The sequence below is a fragment of the Myotis lucifugus genome, unplaced genomic scaffold (genome assembly GCF_000147115.1).
Source record: "Myotis lucifugus unplaced genomic scaffold, Myoluc2.0 scaffold_311, whole genome shotgun sequence".
In the NCBI taxonomy this organism is placed as follows: domain Eukaryota; kingdom Metazoa; phylum Chordata; class Mammalia; order Chiroptera; family Vespertilionidae; genus Myotis; species Myotis lucifugus.
In genome coordinates this window covers 100,301-122,402 of record NW_005871359.1, presented here as the reverse complement: position 1 = coordinate 122,402, position 22,102 = coordinate 100,301, and the positions used below count along the sequence as shown (strand labels likewise).

At 57.0% G+C, this 22,102-nt stretch overlaps 1 protein-coding gene across 2 annotated transcripts; it reads left to right on the top strand.

Moving 5' to 3' along the window:
- Positions 1-4,052: 4,052 nt before the first annotated feature.
- Positions 4,053-19,823, top strand: PDE4C (phosphodiesterase 4C). Of its 2 annotated transcripts, none has more exons than XM_006100362.3 (15): positions 4,053-4,291; positions 11,779-11,958; positions 12,473-12,509; positions 12,600-12,673; positions 12,815-12,867; positions 13,222-13,334; positions 13,414-13,507; positions 13,970-14,133; positions 14,326-14,424; positions 14,837-15,001; positions 15,085-15,184; positions 15,832-15,986; positions 17,526-17,648; positions 17,871-18,053; positions 18,572-19,823. In XM_006100362.3, the coding sequence occupies exons 1-15, from the start codon at positions 4,053-4,055 to the stop codon at positions 18,959-18,961; spliced, it is 2,169 nt and encodes a 722-aa protein (XP_006100424.1). In that variant the 3' UTR covers positions 18,962-19,823. The 2 variants fall into 2 exon arrangements, with proteins under 2 accessions (XP_006100424.1, XP_006100425.1); XM_006100363.3 differs by lacking the exon at positions 4,053-4,291 and adding an exon at positions 8,992-9,137.
- Positions 19,824-22,102: the final 2,279 nt, after the last annotated feature.

The window sequence follows — 22,102 nt, the reverse complement described above, 5'->3', positions numbered from 1 at the left end:
ATTTACTTCCTTGACCCCCAGCACACACCCTCCGCTGTGGCTTCCAGTTTGGGTGCCACTCCCTGGGGTCAGCACCGCGGACAGCTCCCAGCCTGTGGCTGGCATGGGCCACCCCCTATTCTTTTTTTTCTTTTTTTATACCAAAGGTGGAAATGTATTAAAGAACAAGCACAGACTCCCACGTGGGAGGGGGAAAGAGTCCCCTGTTCCTTTTTTTATTTTATTTATTTATTTTTTAAAAATATATTTCTTTATTGATTTCAGAGAGGAAGGGAAGAGAGAGAGAAACATCAATGATGAGAGAGAATCACTGATCGGCTGCCTACTGCACACCCCCCACTGGGGAACGAGCCCGCAACCCAGACATGTGCCCTCGGCCGGAATCGAACCTGGGACCCCCCAGTCCGCAGGCCGACGCTCTATCCACTGAGCCAAGCCAGCCAGGGCCCCTGTTCCTTTTTTAAAAAATATATATTTTATTTATTTTTTACAGAGAGAAAGGGAGAGAGAGAGTTAGAAACATCAATCAGCTGCCTCCCGCACACCCCCCACTGGGGATGTGCCCGCAACCAAGGCACATGCCCTTGACCGGAATCGAACCCGGGACCCTTCAGTCCGCAGGCCGACGCTCTATCCACTGAGCCAAACCAGTTACGGCCTTTTTTTTTTTTTTAAGACAAAAGGAACAGCGATGCAGAGGGCATGGGCACAACCCGGATGGACAGTGGCCCTTGGCAGCAGCCGCAGCAGGAGCTGGGCCAGGAGGCTGGCGGGGTGGGGGCAGAATGCTGGCTGGGAGCTGAAGGGGGCCTGGGTGCGGCACCGCCCGTGGGGTTATGGCACGTGTGGGAGTCTTCATGGTGAGCCGGCCACAGCCGGGAGGGACCGAGGTGGGGCAGAGTGAGCGGGAGGCAGGCACACGGGCATGTGTGGGGAGGGGGGGGCTCGCCGGCCCGGCCACCTAGGTCAGCAACCTCTCTGAGTCCGGGAAGAAGTCGGGGAGGAAGGCAGGGTCCGGGAGGCCTCTGTGGGAAGCTCCTCGGGGTCAGGGCCCCCTATTCTTTTATCACCTACGACCCAGAGGAATTGGTGCTGTTTTCACACCACCACCCCTCCCCCATGGGGAAACTGAGGCATGCTTGCCCTAGACCCGGCAGCATCTGTTGGGCTGGAGAACTTACATTCCCGACTCATTAACTGAACCTGATTCTGTTCGGTGTTTAAATGCCTCTAGTGTTTGCTCAGAGCATGCTTGCAAACAACATTTTATTTAATTTCTCCTATCCAGTCCCTCCTTAAGAAATGAACTGAGGTTCAGAATCCAGAATCCCATCTCCACCACTTATTTACCAACTGTAACCTTGGGCAAGTTACTAAAGCTCTGAGACTCGGTTTTCTTTTTTGTAATATGAAGGTAATGGTATAAAATGGCCTCACCTTGCCTCATGAGCTGACCCACAAGGGTCTCTTAGAACAGCACCTATGTGGAATGAGTGTGCAAGAAAGATTGTCTATTGGTACTGCCATTATTATTCACTTGTTTATTTACTGCATGTTTTATTTTTATATTTTAATAGATAATATAATTTATGAAATTAAAGTGCCTATTATTATAACAAACAGCAGTATATATTACATGATGTTATAAATAATGAATATACTGTGTGTTAATTGATTAATAAATAAATATTGCTGTAATACCTACTATAGGCCAGGCACTATTCACATCCGGCAAGGTTGAGGTCCATCTCCCCATTTCATAGATGCGGAAACTGAGGTTCAGAGAAGTAAATTCACTCGGGGGGGAGTAAAACTGAGGTACAGCTCTCTGGGCCAGTCCAGGTATCTGGGGGAAGGAATCTCAGAGCATCATGGACCCAGGGAGCCAGGAAGGTCTATGCCTGGGAACTCACTCATGTCTTGTTACTGTCTCCCTAGCAGGTCCGAGAGTCTGTGGATTCCAGCTCAGCCCCTGTGAGTCCCCGTGGCAGTGGTGTCATCTGGAGACGCTTCTCAGGGACCCCATTGCTGCCACCGCTGTCGAGCCGCCTCAGGCCCCCTGGAGAAACGGAGCCCAGCTCCTGTGTGGTGTTCACCATCGGGGCTCGAGGGACAGAGCAAAGCCATGGTCCAGCTTCAAGCAGGTGAGGAGGCAGATGGGGATCAAGGGGATCAATCGAGGAGAGGAAATGCCTCGTCTAGATGGACCTTTCTTTAATTTGTTCATAAAGCACTTATTAAGCACCTATTGTGTGCCAGGCCCTGTACTAGGGGCACAGCCATGGCCAAGTAGGTGCTCATAGGCTGACGGTGGAGACAGAGTTATGCCAACTGGAGAGATGAAGGTGCCATGGAGCCCAGGGGGCTTCTGACCCAGCACTGGGGAGTAGAGGGTGAGAAAGGACTTCTTGGAAGGAGTGGCATCTAAGGATGCAGAGGTGGCTTAAAGGATGAAGAGAATCAGCAAGGAGGAGCACAAGGGAGGAACAGATTGTGCAAAGCCTCAAACTCAAGAGGATCAGGTGTGTGAGGAGTTGAAGACAGATCAACATGGCTGGAGGGTGGGAGGAGAGCCTGGGGAGGTGGGTAGGAGCTGGACCACACAACTCAGGGTGTAATGGGAGCCATGGGTGTGTTTTCAGGAGAGTGAATGGATATGATTGGCATTTTTTAAAATTCCTTCTGGCTCCCGAGTGTGTGTGTGGGGGGGAGGGGGGGTTCAGGGGCAGGGTGGAAGCAGCAGGAGCCCAGTGAGAAGGCAGTTCTGGGCAGGAGACGGTAGTGTCTGAACCAGGGTGGGAGCCATGGGCTGGAGAGAAGTAGGCAGATTCGCATCCACTTCTTTTCAAAAATTGTATTTATTGATGAGAGAGATTTGTTGTTCCACTTATTTATTCATTCATTGGTTGATTCCTGTATGTGCCCTGACCAGGAACCCCCAACCTTGGTGTATCAGGACAATGCTCTAACCAACTGAGTTACTCGGCTGGGGTGTCCACATCTACTTCTCTCAATCATGATAGAAAATGTTCTCACCCTTCCTTTTCCACTTCCCAGGAAATTTCTCCTGAGATTCGAATGCCTGGCGGGAAGGGCCTTGAGTTTCTAGAACTGGGGAAGGGAGAGGCATGCCTGTGAGGTGGGGCCCATGGTGTGTCCCAGAACAAATGAGATTCTGCCATTTCCACTGGGCATTGGTGTGGCGATGAAAGGGTGCCCTTCTTTGCCCACTCCCACTGTTGGCGGCCCTGACCAGAGGCAGCTTGTGTGCCCACCCCAGGCATGCAAGCTTTTCTGTTCTCCCCAGATCCCTACCCTGTGTGAGTGAGGGGTTTTAGGACTCCCAAGAGACCCCGTCTGAATGGCTAAGCTTAGCTTCCTGAGCTTGGTGGATAGATGGCTGTTTGTTACTACCTCTGAGGACCAGAGCCTTTGACTCTGCACCCAGACTCCTTTGCTACCGTCACTGGGGAGGGTTGAGGACCCGCCGCTGTTCAGCCTTCAGCACCTCCTGGGCGGACGGCGCCCTAGTCTGGAGGTGTTCAGGAACCCCGGTCTCCCTGGTGACTTCAGCACCAACAGGTCGAGGACAGCAACTCGCTGTCTCGCCCACCCTCAATCCACTACTACCTTCTTCCCTTTCAAAACCTAAAGAAGGGACAGTGCCTTCACGCTGGGGGTCTCCCAAGGCCCCGTCTCTCTGCTCTCCATTCGGCAGCAACCGGGAGGACCATTTCTGTCTTCTCCGCTCCAAGTCCGGTCTTACAGGAAAACGACAGACCATTCTCGGCGCTGGGGGGTCTCCCCAGCGCCTGTCTCCAACCCCCACGCCCAGGTTTTCCACCCCCGACGCCCCGCCCCGCCATCCTTCAGCACCACCGGACACGGACAGCTCCTCGGTGTCCGCCCCGCCTTGAGCCCCTGTTGACCACCGCTGGCGCCAACAGCTCCTCGCCTCCACCCTCGCCCGGGCAGACCAGGGCGCAGACTCTGACAGTCCTCACTCCGGGACGGCTCCCTCCCCTCCTCTCCCTGCTCCGCTCCCCTGGCGCATGGAGACCCCGGGGGTACCAGAAGGGGCGCGGGCACCCAGCGAGCTGAACCGCGCTCTCGGCGGCCAAGGCTTAGCCAGATCCCCGAAGCACCTGTGGCGGCAGCCGCGGCGCCCCATCCGTATCCAGCAGCGATTCCACTCGGACCCGGACAAGTCCGCGGGCCGCAGCCAGCAGAACCGGGGTCCGCGGCTGGGGCTCCAGAAGTCAAGGTGCTCCTGCCCCACTTCCTTCCATGGGTGGCAGGTGGGCCCTCCCGAGGCGTGGGGGAGGGGAGCACGGGCCTGTGGGAGTTGGGAAGGGTCCTTGCTTCTCCAGGGGGCGGGGTCTCTACTGTTTGGCTGAGGCCGGTGCTTTAGAGGGAAAAACTGTTTTTACATGGGGTGACGCTGGGGCATCATGATTGTTTGGGGGGGGTGTGCCTGGGTGTGCCAGGTGTGGTTGCATCTCAGTGTGTGTGTGAATCTGAGCAATTGTGACCCTGTGTGTGCTCCGACCCTCTGCGTGAGTGTGCACAGCCAGCTGCCTCTCTGTGGGTGACCAGGGGTGCTCGGTAGTATGTATACCAGTTGTGTATCTGCCTGTGTGTCTTGCCCTTGTGGTCCTTGTGGGTATGTAGACCAGCGTGGCTGTCCTCGCTCTAACACAACTGAGGTTCTTTAGACCCTGGAGTGTCCTCGGATGTTTGTGGGGTGTAGCCACCTCGAGCATCTGAGAGGGCAGGTTGGGCTGTCCTCAGTCCTGGGGGAGGAGCTTGCTCTGTGGCCTGCCTTGCTACCATCCCTCTCCCGTCGCCAGAAGCAGGGGAAGCCTCTTGGGAGCCTGAGCACAGGATGTTTCTTTCCTTAAGAAAGGAGGGGGTGGAGAAGGGGTGTTGAAGTGGGAAGGGCTGCTCCTCCTGTTTCCTATAAAAGGTGAGTGGGATGAAGAGAGAGAGATGGAGAGAAACAGCAAGTGAAACAGGGGCTCGAGGGAGCCAGAGGTGGGAGTCTCAGTGGCTGGGCCAGGGCTGGGGGGCCCAGGAGTCCCAGATCTTTCTTGAGTGGGAGGGGGAGTTAGAGCAGGTCAGATCTAGAGTCCTGGGCTTGGTCAGGCTGGTCACCTTGGGGGAATCATTTTCCTCTCTAGACCGTCATTCTCCCACCGTGGTCCATGGCCCTCCTAGGGTTACTGGCTTCTTGACCTACAAGCCTGGCCTAACTCCCCAGCCCCAAGGCATCTGCAGCAGCTGGGATTGGAGCGCCTCCCAGGTGACCCAGCAGGTCCACTGCCCCCTTTTCCACTTCCCAGCCCTCAGCTCCTCCTGCCTCCCCCCTCCCAGTGACTCATAATTTTCCATCTTCAAGAAAGAACAAACAGAGACTGGATTTGGGCCCGTCTAGGGGGAGAGCCCACGTGACTCTGCAAGGTTCTGGAACGGGTGTGTCCCTGTGAACGTGGACTTGCGAATCCTGTCCATGCATGTATGTGCTGATGTGGGGGAGGGGCTCAGCCCTTAGGTTCCAGGCCAGTCTGCTAGGTGCTCCCCAGAGAGCAGAGAATACTAATGAAAGGCAAACACACAGCTGTACTTCCTGTATTTTGTTGAGAACTCTCTGTGTGGGAGCCTGGTCCCCCACTGTGGCTCTTCTCCCCACTGTCCCAGGTGGGTCACTTGGGTCTGGGAGGGTCCTAGCATCTTGTTCAGCAAACATTTATTAGCTACTTACTGTGTGCCAGGGCCTGTCCTGGGGACACAGCCACGGGCAAGCAGGTGCTCACAGGCTGATGGTGGAGACAGACTCGTACCAGCTGGAGAGAGAAAGCCTCTGATCCAGCTTTGGGGGGTAGGGTGTGAAGAGGGCCTGCTTGGAAGAGGTGGCATCTAAGCTTAACCTGAAGGTTGAAGAAAAATCAGCCAGAGGGCAGGGAAGGGTATACCAATTAGACGGAACAAATTGTGAAAAGCCTCAGACTCAGAAGGGTCAGGTATATGAGGAACTGAATATAAATCAACTAAAGGCCGGGTGCATGAATTCATGCACGGTTGGGGTCCGGCCAGCCCACCCTGATGGGGCCAATTGGGCCGGGCTGGCCAGGGGGAGGGACTGTGGGTGGCTGGTGGGCCGGCCCCGCCCCCTGGTCGAACTGCAGTTCGAACTCCCAGTGGGAGGGACAAATTGCATATTACCCTTTTATTATATAGGATGTGGTTGGAGAGTGGGAGGGGAGACTCCCTATTCATCTCCCAAGCATTAATTGAGAACCTATGGTGTGTTGGGCCCTGAGGCATAGCTGCTAGCAAGGCAGACCTGGTCATACCCTTGAGGGGCTGGTGGACAAGGCAGAAACAAATCAAATAATCATGACAATAAATGTGAAATTGTACTTGTGAGAGAAGGTGCTCTGAGAACATTTACCCAGCTGGTCAGGGAGGGCTTCCTGGAGGAATGATCTGAAAGATGAAGAGTCAGCAGGGGAAAGGTGTTGGGGCAAAGGCATGTGTGAGAAGGAGCCTGGCTGATTCAAGGAACGGCAAGGAGCAGGAGGAAGCCGCCACAGAGTGAACCAAGAGGAAGCGGGCGGGAGGCCAGCAGGGGTCAGGCATCACAGGGCCTCCAGAGAGGTGTGGATTCAGATGAGAGGGCAATGAGGAGCCAGAGGAGGGTCTGGAGCAGAGGGTGAGATCAAACTCATGTGAGCATCTATACACGTGACACCGCCCCTACTCTCTTCTCTCTGTCTAGACTCCATGGAGACTTGGGAAAGTCATTTCTCCTCTCCTGTTTGTCCTTAAATGGGCACAACAGCACCCACATCCTGTCTCCCTGGGGCCGCCTGGTGGCAGAAGAGAAAAGTGCCTGCCCACAGCAGGAATGCTCAAATCGGGGGAGTGATGTCCTTAGGGCACCAGTGCCTGCTGGGCACCCTCAGGTCATGCAGCACCCAGGGACAAAGTCAGGATGGGGGTCCCCGGGTCCATCCAGCCTTCAGCCTCTGCCCTTTACCCGGCAGGGCTTGGGGCCACCCAGGGTCAGGCAGGCCAGATTCCAATGCTGACTTTCAGCGATGAGTCTCAGTTTCTCCATCCAAAAAGCTATTAATAACACATTACTGTTAAAACTGTTAATGAAATATTTAAGGTTGAATCTATTAATGAACATTAATATTAAACTATTGATAAAACATTAATGAAGTCTGGGACTTCAGAGGGGATGGAGCCAGTTAAGCATTGAGTGGGAGAGAGCACCGGCTGGGAAGTCTATGTGGCAACTGAACACACCGCTCTGTGCCTCAGTTTCCCCACCCCCAAATGAGCATAATAGTCCTCATTTTCAAGAATTGCTCCGAAAAGCAAGTGACTTTTAGGTGCACAGCCCTTGGCTCAGAGCCAGGCAAGTAGGAAGTGCTATTGGTATTGCTGTGTTTAGTCTTAACCTGCCATTTCAGGTCTGTGACTTTAGGGGAGGGACTGAATTCCTCTGTGCCTCAGTTTCTCCTTGGGGACATAAGACTATTGCAAGCCCCTCCCATGGAGCTGGGATGGTGTCAAGGCTCCTGGGAGGGATCCTGCCCCCAGCGTCTCCACCAGGCCGATCCTGGCAGCCTCTATCCCCCGGGGACCGGCTATAATTAGGTGCAGCCGCAGCAGCTACAGAGGGTATTTTTGTCTTGGGGACAGCAAGTCTGGTTCCCACCAGGTGTCTGCTTGTAGGGCCACAGATGGCAGGAGGGGGTTCCCGGACAGACCCTTGAGACCCCTTGTCCTCCTGGGCCCCAGCATGACCCCTCTCTGAACCTCCACTTTTCTCATCTGTACAATGAGGCCAATAGTGTGGTTAGGAGGTCAGGAGAGGGTCAGGATCTCCTCCCTGTGGTGCCTCAGGCTCCCTCCGCTGAAGCCCTGATCACCCCAAGCTGTATCTCATATTTCCCTAGGTGTGCCAGAAATGTGGGTGCCCCACAACTAGTATAGTCCTCCCAGAGGCAAGGCCTAGACAGTGGGGAGGGCGGGGGAGGTCCAGCCTCCCTGGACTCAGTGGCTTCTGCCTGTGATGTGGGCATTTGGGGTCCTGCCTCCAAGTGTGACACCCTCTGAGATGTGGTTTCCTTTCCTGCAGTTCAGGGCAGGGCGACCAACCCCAGCACCTGGTATAGGCCCCTGAACTCTCCCAGACGCCAGCGGTGAGGGCTCCCTTTGCAACTTCCCCCCAGGTCCTTCCTGGTGGGGGTGGGGGCGGGTAGCTGATGCTTCACAGAACAGGAGATCTGGCTGGAATGGAGAGCGGATGTTTGTCCAGTGGAGACAGCAAGCGAGGGAAAAGGATCCAGAGACAGGGCCTGGGGTATGTCAGAGCAGGTGGGGGTCATGCGGGGACTTGTGGAGGGGAACTGGAGGAGGGGGAGCCTTGCCCAGCCCTCTGCCCTGCCATGAAGTTTTGTGTCTGTTACCACCTTGTTGGATTCCTGTTTCCTCACCTGGCAAAGGAGTAAGGCTTTGTTGCTGCTGGGCAGGCCCTTTGTGGCTCCCGGCCTCAGGTTCTCCATCCAGAAAACGGGCAGAGTGGGGCTGGAGTTTGTTGCTTCTGGGCAGCCCCTCAGCAAACTCCTGCCTCGGTGCTCTGCTCATTATGGACGGTGCTTCCCTTTCTGGCTTCTCCATTTCACTCTTTCAGCCAAGTTACCCAGACAGCTGCACTATTGCGAGACAGGTTGGCTGATAGAAGTAGAATAATATCCGGGTTCTAGGCCGCAGAGGGCCGCCCCCCAAGGGGGGGAGCAGAGAGTGGCACCCAGCTCCGTGCCTCAGTGTCCCCATTTGCCCGGGTGGGAGCTGCCCAGAACGGACCGTGGCGAGGCGGGGCCGGGCGCGCTGTCCCCTCTCCGCGGCCCCGCCCCCGCGGCTGTCCTGAAAAGGTTCCTCGGCCCGCGCTCCGTCCTGCTTCCACGCGTCGCGGCGATGCAGGGTCCCCCCGCGCCCGCCCCGGCCCCCGGGCCTGGCTCCCCCCGGGACTCCGCGCGCAGCTCCCCCGGGCTCTTCAGGAAGCTCCTGGTGAACCAGAGCATCCGCCTGCAGCGGCGCTTCACCGTGGCGCATCCTCTGTGGTGAGGGGACAGGAGAGCTGGAGGGTCCGCGGGAGCGCCAGGCTGGAGGGGGGAGGCCGCCGTCGGGGCGCGCTGGGGCCGGGGCCGGGCCGGGGCGTGGGCGCTCTGCCCCTCCTGCCCCTCCTCGGTCGCTGTCTCCCCTGTCCTGTCTCGGTCTCCCTCCACGCGGTCTGCACAAGCCGGGTCCCCGCGGCTGTCCCTTCCCAGCTGGGTGGCCCAGAGCAGGACGAGCTGAAGCTCACGTCTCCTCCCGACCCTCCCGCCTGGGCAGGCGGCCTGAGCGTCCCGGAGTGAGGGGAAGGGCGAGGGCCACCCCCTCCCCTTGGTCTGCGCTCCTCCCTCCGTCCCGGTGCCGGCCAAGAGGTGGCCTGGGGGCTTCCCAGGGAACTCTCCGTGTCCCCGAGGAAGACCCGGGTTTATGAGGCGCCCACAGCCTAAGAGAGGCATTTCGCGTCTCAGACTGAGAGCGGATCCCCCAGCGCCACTCGGCCGTGTCCTCCGAGGACGTCACCTCTCTGGGTTCGAATCCCGCCCCTTCAGGAAGCGACTGTGCGGGTGGGGGCGAGGCTGGGGGCGGATGGGGCTTGTGGGCGCCGACCGCGTCTGGCACCTCGCGCGGCGCGGTTCCTGCAGCGCTCAGGCCCCTGGATGATTTGGCACCTGGAGGCTCAGGGGCTGGGGGTCCCAGTGACAGCTGGCGGGGGCGGGGCGGTCGTGGCCGTGGTCTCCGATGGCGCCACTGCAGCCCGGGAGGGGGGTCCTAGGTCTGGAAAAGCGCCCCCAGAGCACCCACCCGACGCCTCCTAAGGGTGGTGCCTGCCTAGGGATCCGGAGAGAGCGCAGGGGCGTCGAGGGAGCGCCCTCGGGAGCCAGAGGTGAGGCTAGGGGATGGCGGGTCCCTCCGCGGCCCTCGTGCCTCCGTTTACCTGTCTAACCCACGGACAGACATGCGGCTTCCGCCGTCAGGGCGACCTCGCCCCCCGCCGCCGCGTCATGGAACCACAGCCTGACCCCGCCACTCCCAGCTAAGATTAGAGCAGAAAACAAAACAAAACAAAAACTTCCCCGGCTGTGACCGGCCTTCCACCCTGAGCGCCGGCTCACTGGATTGCAGCCCCGCACCCTGTGGGCCTCCCCCCGCTACAGCCGCCCTAGCTATCCATGGGTGCGCGTCCCCAGGCCTCTGGGAGAGGCGAGGAGGGAGAGGGTGGCCACTCCTAGGCCTCCCCTCGGAGCGCGGGTCACTGTGTCTGCCGCCCGCAGCCCCTCCACCGCTCCCGGGCCCCCAGCCAGGCGGTCGGTGTTTGGAAGCCCAGCCCTCCTCCTGACGTCACGAGGCGGGAGCCCGGACGCACGCGCGGTAGCGGCTTCTCGTCTCGGCTGAAGCGGAACTGGCGGAGAGCGGCCGGACAAAGCCCAGCGCACCCGAATTCTCCGAGTGTGGCCGAACAGAGCCGAATGTTCCCGAACGCATCCGAACCTGCCCGAGCGCGGTCGGACGTAACCAAGTCAGAATGAACTCGCCTGACCGAACTCGGTTGGACCACGCCCAATAGAACTTAAACCCGACCCCGCTGGACCGAATCCAGCCGAACCGGACAGAATCCTGCCGAATCCCGGACGGGTGACCTGGCGGGGGACCAGGTGGACATGGACCTTTGGCCAGAAGCCCCAAGTTGTGGGCGGCCCCCGGTGTCTACCTGTCTCCTGCCTGCGCTCTCACAGCCCGTGACCTGCGGCAGCCCCTCTCCGTTGCTAACTCCCATTCAGAACCTCTGTTCTTGCTCACGTCCCCGCCCACTTTTCTCTGACCTCTGACCCCAAGGAGGATGAGCATAGATTCTCCTTTAACCAGTCAGGGTGTGGCGGGAGGGAGGGACCGGGCTGAAAGAGCGAGGAGGGAGGAATTGAAGATTGCTCGGAGCAAGGGGTGCTGTGGGGAGGAGGGTGCTCCGGGAAGCGGGCATGGCCCCCAGTGGAAGCCTGGAGGTGGAAGAGTACTGGCAGCGCATTCGCGTGGAAATGAAGCAGGAATAATAGATCTGGGGGGTAAAGGATGTGAGGGCGTGGTCGACTAGATTGGAGCGGGGCCAAGTGGGCTGAGGGTGTGGGCTGGGGGAGGGGACAGGTGACCCATACTGGCTGGGGCGGGAACTGGCCTGATTTGGGCAAGATCCAGGCCCCTCCAGAGAGGAGAGCCCAGATAGTCAGTTTCCAGTCTCTGTGACCTTACCACGCGGCCTGGACCTGTTTCCTTCTTAGTAATATGGAAGCCCAGTTGTCACTCTCAGGTGCTCAGCTGTAACTACCTAAAAGCCCCTCGGAGAAGACTCTACCCGTGCCTATATTAGAGACAGGATAGTCAATGTCCAGAGAAAGGCTGAGACCTACCCCTGGTCACACAGACATTTGGGGACAGATCTGAAGCTCACGTTCTAGAGTCTAGACTGGTCCCAGTGGGAAGGCTGGTGCCAGGTCCCTGGGGAGGGGTGTGACTGTGAGGCAGGTGGACGAACTGTACGCTACTCCTTCATGGCCCATCGTTTGGCTCCCGGGAGGATGTGAAAAGACAGGTTCGAGCCACCAAAGGCCATCCGCTTGCCAGGCCCCTCGGCTCTGACCATGCCTCATCTGTTTCCAGCTTTGACCTGGAAAATGCACTCTCACGCGGGAGAAGCGCCCAGGACCCTCAGGTCGGGCTTGGCCCTGGCCAGGTCACCCAACACAGCCAGCGGCGTGAGTCCTTCCTGTACCGCTCGGAGAGCGACTACGAGCTCTTGCCTAAGGCCATGTCCCGGAACTCTTCTGTGGCCAGTGACCTGTGAGTCTGGGGCTGGTGGGATGACACCTACTCGTCTCTTCCTCCTTTTATTATTCCATTCAGCACACCTCCTTCAAGTGGCTTTTTGTGCAGGGTTTTGAAGTTTAAGTAGGAGTTTGTCAAGCAGCCACTTACTCAGTTGAACTTGCCTAGAATGATATCTGGTGATCTGTGCTTGACTTTAGGCTTGGGTTGGGTGGCAATCCAGAAACATTAAGGACAATTAGTAGCAACTGAACAAACACCTTAATTAGACCTTCCTGGTAGCCATAATAAAAGGGGAAATATAATAATATCCCTGCTTCCCCCGGGACTCAGTTTCCTCATGTGTGAGGTTGGAGGGGCTTCCAGAGAAGAGCCAGGTAAGGGGAGCCCAGGGATTAATAGCGCACCAGAAAGAGGAGTTGTGAGGGAAGGATGAGCTCAGCTGAGGGCATAGTGTGGGCATAGTGTTAGGTGGGAGCACGCTGGACAGCTCCCTGGCCACCCTTTCTAATGTCCTCTCTCCCCACAGACATGGAGAAGACATGATTGTGACACCCTTTGCCCAGGTGGGTGCCCACTCCTCCCCCTTCCTGCGTGAGGCAAGCAGGCGAAATCGATCCCCCCTTTTCCAATGCTGATCGTCCCCCTCCCAACAGGTCCTGGCCAGTCTGCGGACTGTTCGGAGCAATGTTGCTGCGCTAGCCCACCTGCAAGGCCACAGAGCAGCCAAGTACATAGGGGGTTGGGCGGGGGTGGGGCCTGGCAGAGAGAAGGGCAGGGCCGGGAGGAGGGGGCGGTGGCCCACAGGTGGGCTGGATGGGGTGGGACCATTTGGGTGAGGTAGGCCACCGCAGAGCGGACTGTACTGCAGGCAGACATCCATCGGGAACCCTCCATCTGGCAGTCAGCCCCCTCCTCCTCCAGGTAATTCTCCTGCTCCTACCCCTCCCTCACACTATGGGACCGCTGTCAATTTCTTCTCCATGGTGACCTCCCCAGCCCATGGACCCTTAGGCTGTGCTCATTGTCACCCTCCAAAACACCCTCGGGGCTGGAGTCTACCAGGCCCAAATGACAGATGGGGAGGCTGAGGTCCAGAGAGGGGCGGAGACCCGCCCATGGTCACACAGCCACTGGGGACAGATCTGGAACTCAAATCCTGGGGTCTGGAGTGGCCCCACTGGGAAGGGCTGTAGGTTCTAGATGTCGACATGGAGTCATGAAGGGGTGGGGTCACCGAGTGGGGGTGGGGCAGGATCCTGATGGCTCAGCCCCCAGAGGACACTGGGCAGAAGCTGGCCTTGGAGACACTGGATGAGCTGGACTGGTGTCTGGATCAGCTGGAGACCCTGCAGACCCGGCACTCGGTGGGGGACATGGCCTCCAACAAGGTGAGGGGGGCCAGCGAGCGGAGATCATGGGCCGCCACCCGCAGTGCCCCCTCATCACTGTCCTCGCCTCCCCCTGCAGTTCAAGCGGATGCTGACCCGGGAGTTGACTCACTTGTCTGAGACCAGCCGCTCGGGGAACCAGGTGTCAGAGTACATTTCCCAAACCTTCCTGGGTGAGCTGTGGGGGGCCACTGCCTGGGCACCATACGGAGGGAGGAAAAGACCTCCGTCAGGGGAAGGCAGAGCAGCCACCTGGGTGAAGGAGGCCGGGCCAGCGGGAGGAGCAGGGGGACGATCCCGGAGGAGGGGACATGAAAGCCTGGGTTGTGAAGCATGAGTAAAAGTTTTCCAAGAAGGAGATGGAGGAAACCTGATAGCTGGGTCTCCAGCTTGGGAGAGAGAAAGGACACTGAGCTGTTTGGGGGGAAACACTGAGCCCCAGGCTCTCAGAAGAGGTTACTGAGATCAGCCACGGAAAGAGGGTAGATAGGGACTTTGCTCTGAGCTGACCGGGATCCAGGTAAAAAGGAAATAGGTTGATCCTGAGGCTTAGCAAAGTCTGGGACCCGAGACGAGGCAGGACAGCCCTAGCAGGTGAATCGGCTTCTCTGAGTACCACCCTTCCCTCCTTCCAGACCAACAGACCGAGGTGGAGTTACCCAAGGGAACCCCCAAGGAACCCTCGAGGCCCATGTCCCAGATCAGCGGCCTGCAGGGGCTCCCCCACAGTGCCAGCCTCCCCACAGCCACCACTCCATGCTTTGGGGTCCAGACTGACCAGGAGGCGCAACTGGCCAAGGTGGGTTCCCAGCTAGAACGCTGAGACCTGGGTTAGGGTTCTGGCTCTACCTGCATGCCCTATTATGAGCCTCAGTTTGCCCACCTGTACACTGGGCAAGTGGGGCTGAATGTAAGATCCGGGGGAGGGGCTCACAGGTTCAGAGTCTGGGGAAGTCGGGCCTGGGTCAAGCTCCAGTTCTTCACATTTTAGGAACTGGAAGACACCAATAAGTGGGGGCTTGATGTGTTCAAGGTGGCAGAGCTAAGTGGGAACCGGCCCCTCACAGCCATCATATTCAGCATCTTTCAGGTACCTCCCATGACCTTGCCCACCAATACCCCTGGATTTCTTTCAGCCCTTCCGACCTCAAGACCTTAGGGACACATATCCTTCAACTCCTCCTTAACACCCCTGAATGAAATCATTTGAGCAGGGCATTGAAGGATGAATAGGAGTTCACTAGGCTGAACAGGTCATTGCTGATAGTCAACAAGCCTCAGCTCTGGGCCCAGGCCTGAAGAGACCTAGTCTGGAGGGAACTGCTGTGGGGGTCAGAGATAGACCAGAGGGGAAGGTCAAGGACCAAGTGATTTCAGAATTGAGGGCATCCTGGAAGATGGGGCACGTGAGAGGTGGATGGAAGTTCAGAAGGAGAGAAGGTGTAGGAACAGTGGGTGCCGCCGCCTGGAGGAAGTCCTCACTGGGGCCTGTGGTGAACCAGAAACGGGACCTGCTCAAGACCTTCCAGATCCCGGTGGACACACTTGCCACCTACCTGCTGACGCTGGAGGGTCACTACCACGCCGACGTGGCCTACCACAACAGCCTGCATGCCGCTGACGTGGCCCAGTCCACGCATGTGCTGCTGGCCATGCCCGCCCTGGAGGTACGGTCCTATAGACAGCGGGGCAGGTGCAGGGTGCCGTGCAGAGAGCCCGCCGCTCAGCGCTTATGCCCATGCCTGCTCAGGCTGTGTTCACAGACTTGGAAGTCCTGGCTGCCATCTTTGCAAGCGCCATCCATGATGTGGACCATCCTGGGGTCTCCAACCAGTTTCTCATTAACACCAGTGAGTTAGGGGCCCTGGGGACAGGCCTCCACCTGTCAATCGTGTGATCTCCAGTGGTCCCATCCCTCTTTGAGCCGAGTCTGCCTGTTCATGAAATGGCTGTGCAGTCTTCCCCTCCTTGGGTATTCAGAGCGGGTCCAGGTGCATAGTAGACACTCAATAAGTGAGAGAATAACAAATGTGGCAGAGCTCATCTGAGCCCGCTGAGATGTTGAAGGTTAGGGACCTTTGAGGTATCTGGAACACTCGGTCAATAAGCAATTATTGGGCACCTCTTGTAGACACCCCAGGAGAGCCCTCTCACTCGAGGATCCCAGAGTCTCATTGGATAAAGATTCAGTTGTTCATTCAACCAGCACTTAGTACACACTCTTTCCTGCCATGCCAAGTCCCCAAGGAGTCCCCCGTCTCGAGGAGGCAGAGCAGGACACAGATGCCCCCAGCCCCGTGGAGTCGGCCTGGACAGAGAGAGAGAGAGAGAGAGAGAGAGAGAGAGACGGGGTCATAGAAGGCTTCCTGAGGAGGGGGCTTTAGGGTTGGAGCTTCAATGCCTGAGTAGGAGTTTGCCAAGAGTTCACCGAACCTGCCTTTTGGTGAGGCGGGTTGGTCGGGCAGACGGCGAGGCTCTCCACCGTCCTCCCCCACAGACTCGGAGCTGGCGCTGATGTACAATGACGCCTCCGTGCTGGAGAACCACCACCTGGCTGTGGGCTTCAAGCTGCTGCAGGCAGAGAACTGCAACGTCTTCCAGAACCTCAGCACCAAGGAGTGGCTGAGTCTGCGCAGGATGGTCATCGACATAGTGAGGCCACAGCGATGGGCGGGGGGATCTGGGCGTGCCTCCACTCTGAGCCCGAGCTTCCTGGGCTATAAAATGGGGCAATGACCCTAAGCCCTGGGTGGGGTGACCAGGCCCTTGGTCCTGGCTGCGGTTCACGCATACGCGATATGGAAACCGAGCTTCTGGGGTTTCAGGTGCAACTGTTTTGAGCCTTTAGTCTGTCCGTTTGGTGTTTTCCAGGTTGGAAGACACCAGTAAGTTTTGGAGTCTCGTGCCTCATTCAATCACTTTATGAGCATTTGTTGAACACCTGTTGTGAGCTTGCCCTTTGCAATGGCCAAGACAGTTCTGGCATTTCTGAGATTACAGTTTGTGAGGGAGACGGACACGTGGGTGGGAGCGATGATGGGGACCCCGAAGCAGAGCTGTGGTGGATGACTTGTAGGCAGAGCTGTGATGGGGCCATGCTCAAGGTCAGGTGGGGCTCCCCCAAGAGGAAACCCTGAGATTGGAGTCTGCAGGGTGGGGAGGGGAGGGGCTGGTGAGGAGTGTTGTCAGCAAAGAGAACAGCATGTGGGGAGGGCTCAGAGGAAAGGCAGGCTCCCAGGGAAGAGAAACTAAACATTTGCTGAGACGGAGTTGAGGCCTTGGGTGGAAGACATCATTTGGGGGCCACCTGGAGGTTTGGGAAGAAGCTTTGAGACTTTTGTCTGATTCTCAGAGAAGCCCATGGGCTGGGTATTGGTTATTCCTGGGCTGGGTTCATATGGATCCAGCAAAGTTTATTTTTAAAAAATATATATTTTTATTGATTTCCGAGAGGAAGGGAGAGGGATAGAGAGATAGAAACATCAATGATGAGAGAGAGTCATTGATTGGCTGCCTCCTGCACGCCCCCTCCTGGGGACCGAGCCCGAAACCCGGGCATGTGCCCTTGACCGGAATCGAACCCAGGACCCTTCAGTCTGCAGGCCGAGGCTCTATCCACTGAGCCAAACCAGCCAGAGCCAACGAAGTTGATTTTTAAACAATTATGTTTGGGGCCAAACTTCCCTCCAAATTGCTGAAAACAGCCCTCCCAGGCACACATGGCCATAGGGAAATTTGGGGAGCACCAAGTCAGGTTCCTCCCAGCTTCAAGACCACCTATGGCTCCCATGGCCCTCTGGGTAAGTCCCCCACTCCTCCCCGAGGCCCTCTCCGTTCCGGTCAACCTCACTTGCTCCAGCCATAAGTGCTTCCTCTATGTTCCCCAGCTCATCCAGCCCCAGGGCCTTTGCACAGGCCATGTCCCGGGCTGAGCCTCACTGCTGCCCTCAGCCCCCACATCTAACCTTTAACGTGTGGAATGCATCCCATGAGCCTAAAGACCTTAGAGGTGGAGCCCTGACTCGGCTCCTCTTGTGAGCTGGGTTTGCAGCCAATGTCATGACATCCCCCCATTTCATAGATGAGGACGCAAACGCAGAGGGCTGAGGGTCTGAGGGGTGTGACGTCTGGGAGGAAAGGGTGGGTGGGAGCAATGCTCATACCTGTCATTCCCCCCTCACCTGCCCTCAGGTGCTGGCCACTGACATGTCCAAACACATGAACCTCCTGGCTGACCTCAAGACCATGGTGGAGACCAAGAAAGTGACGAGCCTGGGAGTCCTGCTGCTGGACAACTACTCGGACCGCATCCAGGTGTGTGGCTGGGCTGACCCTGGGTTTCCACGCCTCTCATTTAGCTGCACTCATGAAGCGCCGCCTGTGTGCCAAACTTGGAGAAACGGAGGCAAAAAGGTGCACGTGGCTGTGCCTTAGCCACTCCTCCCCCTCCCGGGCCTCAGTTTCCCCACCTGGAAGAGGGGTGTGTCCATGGTACCGGCCTGGCAATGGGGGTTAACCGAGCCTCGGTCTCCTCAGGTCTTGCAGAACCTGGTGCACTGTGCTGACCTCAGCAACCCCACTAAGCCGCTGCCCCTGTACCGCCAGTGGACAGACCGAATCATGGCTGAGTTCTTCCAGCAGGGAGACCGTGAGCGGGAGTCGGGCCTGGACATCAGCCCCATGTGTGACAAGCACACAGCCTCAGTGGAGAAGTCCCAGGTCAGAGGGTGACTGGGTCAAGCTGGCAGGCACTGGGGAGGGGGAGAGAATGGAGTAGCTGAGCCGACCCCCTGAGTTCTGGCTGGACCCCTGGCTGGTCAGTGAGGGAGTGCGGCCTGAGGGCGTGGTCTGCCCTGGGCTGGGTGGGGTCAGGCGGGGATGCATTCTCTCTGGGCTACAGGGAAACGGATCTGCACTCAAGGGGGTTGAACATGTCTATTCTGAGTGATGTGGGGCCCCTGGAGGGGGTCTTAGTCTGGGGGCACATACACCTAGCCCTGAGGGGTCTGTGCTGGGTGGAAGGAAAGACTTAGGGGTTGGGGGAGCCCAGAAGGGGCAGGGGAGACTTTCTAAAAGAAGGGTTGTTTGAAGAAGGTTTTGAAGGATGAGTAGGCGTTGGGAAAGGGCATTCCCGGGAGAGAGAACAGCCTAGGCCTGGAGGCTTAACTGGGTCTGGGTTCCATGGTGCCTCACAGCACAGCCACCCCCCTCCCCCCCAACCCCGTATCACCCCCCAGGTGGGTTTCATTGACTACATCGCCCACCCACTGTGGGAGACCTGGGCTGACCTGGTACACCCAGATGCACAGGACCTGCTGGACACGCTAGAGGACAACCGCGAGTGGTACCTGAGCAAGATCCCCCGCAGCCCCGTGGATCCCACCAGCCCTGAGCAGGGCGGCCTTGACAGATTCCAGTTTGAGCTGACTCTGGAGGAGGCAGAAGAGGAGGAGGAGGAGGAGGAGAGAATGTTGGCCCAAGAGGCCTCAGAGTCACCTGACACTGACCTCCTGTCCCCTGAGGCCAGCTCAGACCCTGGGGCCTTATGCCTAGACAACCAGAGGACAGTGGGCAAGCCCTGCATGGACCATGAGGGCAATGTAACCGCTGAGCCATCTGGCTCCTAATGGCCCCTAATGAGTGGGTGGACTCTCCAGGAAGAGGTCCCAGATGATCATGCCTTGCCTTCTCCACACACTGAGGGGGACAGCCTTAGTTATAGGCAAGTTTCAGGATTGAAGCTGGCTGGGGTCCACTCTGACCCCGGGCTCTGCCGAGCTCTCCTCCTCCAGCGTCAGCTCTGACGTTGGGGCTGGGTCAGGCCCAGCTTCTCCAGCGGTCACTCTTGAGCCACACCCATCACTTACTCTTTCATTCTTTATCAGATATTTATTGGGCACATCCTGTGTGCCTGGCCTGTGCCTGCTATGTGCCTCTGGGGGAGCCCTGTGCGACGGGTGAGGAGTCAGCCCCAAGGAGATGCCCCCCACAGGCACCTCCCTGTCATCTGCTGGGGACCTTGATGGGGAAAAGCTTTGTCCAGTCCCAACTCTGGTTCTGGAGCTCTGGAGGGGGTGGTCAGGGGGCAGCAGAGAGAGGGCTCTGTGTGGGGACATCTCTGAAGACTGATGTGGCCTGTTGCTGCTTGTGCATCAGTTATTGCTTTAAGTAGCTGCGATTTCTTCTTCAGGTGCCTCTGGGTGCACCTGTTCTCTCTGACCTCAGGACCTCCTGCTGGCCCCTCCCCCCATTCTCCCTCTTATACAACAGCAACAAAAGCACACAATTCCTGTCACCCCTACCGTGGGTCTCTGTATCCCCCAATTCTGAGGGTGCCCCAGACACCTCCTAGGGAGGCCTCCTAGGCCTCAGTTTCCCCTCTATGGCCTGATCCTAGTATTTGGGTAAACTTTGGTTGAGAGGTAGTGTCTCTGAGCACCCTGAAATATCTTAGAAATCTGGGGCGTTGAACGTTTCTCTGGAGTTAAATAAACCTTATTAACTTAAACTAGTATGTCTATTTCACGGATGGGGAAACTGAGGCACAGAGCAGTCCTGTGGCCTACTCTAGGCCACGCTGCTGGGTGCTGGACATTAGCTCGCGGCGCCCCCTGGCGGCGGGAGGCGCGGCGAACTTGGGGGTCCTGTTCTCCTGGCTGGCCTCCCCTATGGCATCTCGCTTGCTGGATCAGCCTAGGGCAGGGGCGGATAGGCCGCTCAGTGTTCAAGTGTCAGTTTCAGTTCCTGTCTCCGGAAGGCTCAGTATTCCACCCTGAAACTTGCCTCCTTCCCAGCGTGCCTGAACATGTATGTGTGACACAGGTCCTCCCAGCATCCTCTGGCTTCCAGAACAGCTCCCTTCATTACTAAATCACTCCACTGAAAATTCATCATCACAATCAATGATGAAATTCCACAGAGGGAAAATTAAACGTCATCTGGGTCATGAACTTGGTGCGTTTGCTTCCGGATCTTTAAAAGGCAAAATTTTTTAAGGGAATGATTATTTGCAATTTTTCTCCCTGCCCCTTGACTTACAAGTAATGAATGCTCACCTTAGATAATTTGCAAATAATGGAAACATAAAGAAGAAAATAAAGTTCCGTTATAACCTCACTCATAAACCACCTGCCTTCAGCATTTCACCTTATTTCCCTCTGGATTTTTCTTCACCCATTCATAAGAATGCTAATATATTCCCCTTGAATTTGTGCTACAGGCATCCCTCTCACTCCCCGTTACTGACTGCACTCTACCCACTCTGGCCTCCCACACCCAAGCACAGCCCCACCCCAGGGCCTTTGCACATGCTCTGCTCACCACCTGGAATGCTTCTTTCCTCCTTCATCCTCACCGTTGGGTCTCAGCTCAGCGACCTCTCCTCTGGGAGACCCTCTCTAATACCCCACTACAGGCTGGCACTGGTGGAAGCTCTGGGGAATTCTTTGATTCATGTCCGTCACTCTCTCCAGACCATGATCCGGATGCCTGGGCCGGGTCCACTGCACCATCTTCAGTGTCCCCAAAATGGACTTTGACAACTTCAGCAAGTCCCTTAACCTCCTGAAGCCTTGGTCTTTTCAAGGATAAAGTGGGCTCTTGGTGAGGGTCACATAATCGCAATAACAGGTAACATGTGAGGAAAGCATGTCCTGAGCTAGGCACTGAGATACATGCTCAAAGTGCAAATCGACTTTGCCTCTTCCTTCTTCCATTTCACAGATGGAGAAACTGCGGTCCGCGGAGGGGGTGGCTGAAGTCACTCACATGCTCCAAGTCCCCCATGTCATGCTGTTCAGGGTCCTTGCCTTGGTGGCCCACCCTAAACCCAAAGAGGAGGGTGGGAGAAAGTCTTTGGGGCCCTTTGGAACGTTTAGTTCTTGTGACCCCCTAGGGCAGCAGTTCTCAACCTGTGGGTCTCGACCCCTTTGGCGGTGGAACGACCCTTTTCACAGGGGTCGCCTAAGACCATCCTGCATATCAGATATTTACATTAGGATTCATAACAGGAGCAACATTACAGTTATGAAGTAGCAACGAAACTAATTTTATGGTTGGGTCACCACATGAGGAACTGTATTTAAAGGGCCAGAAGGTTGAGAACCACTGCCCTAGGGTGACTCTCAGGGCCTTGGTTTGCCCTCTGTTAAGGGGAAAAGTCGCCTGCTCCACCTCCCTCCCAGAACTGGAGAGGAGCTGCCCCTTAAGCTTGTTTAGTGAGTTCCAGCCTCAGGACTGTTCCCTCGCTCACCCTGTGGCCAATTCCTCCTCCTCCTCCAGGTTCCTGCTCAAATGTCACTTCTCCAGAGAGGTCTTCCCTAAACTCCCTGGTCAAAGTCACCCTCCCTCCCTCCACTCATTCATTCAGTCATTCATTCCTGTCATGCCATCATAGGACACCTACTGTGTCACAGGTGTAGGTACTCTCAGGGCTCACAGGTGGCTAATGGATAAACACATCAACATCATCATTTCTGATGTGTCAGGAAAGTAAGGTGTGATAGGAAGGACAGGGTGAAATTGGAACCTCTGGAAGGAGATGGTGGGGTTGGTCACGCTGAAGGGGATAGGAGAGCGAGGGGAGGGAACAGCTAGGGGGAAAGTGCTCTAGGGAACAGCAGGTGCAAAGGCCCTGAGGCCAGATCACACCTGAACCAGTGAAGGAGTGTCTGACTGGAGGAGAAAGATGGATGGGAGTAACTGGTGGGGACTTTGTGGGACCTGGGTTTCAGGGAGGAGTTTGGACTTTGCTGAGTGGGGCGGGACCT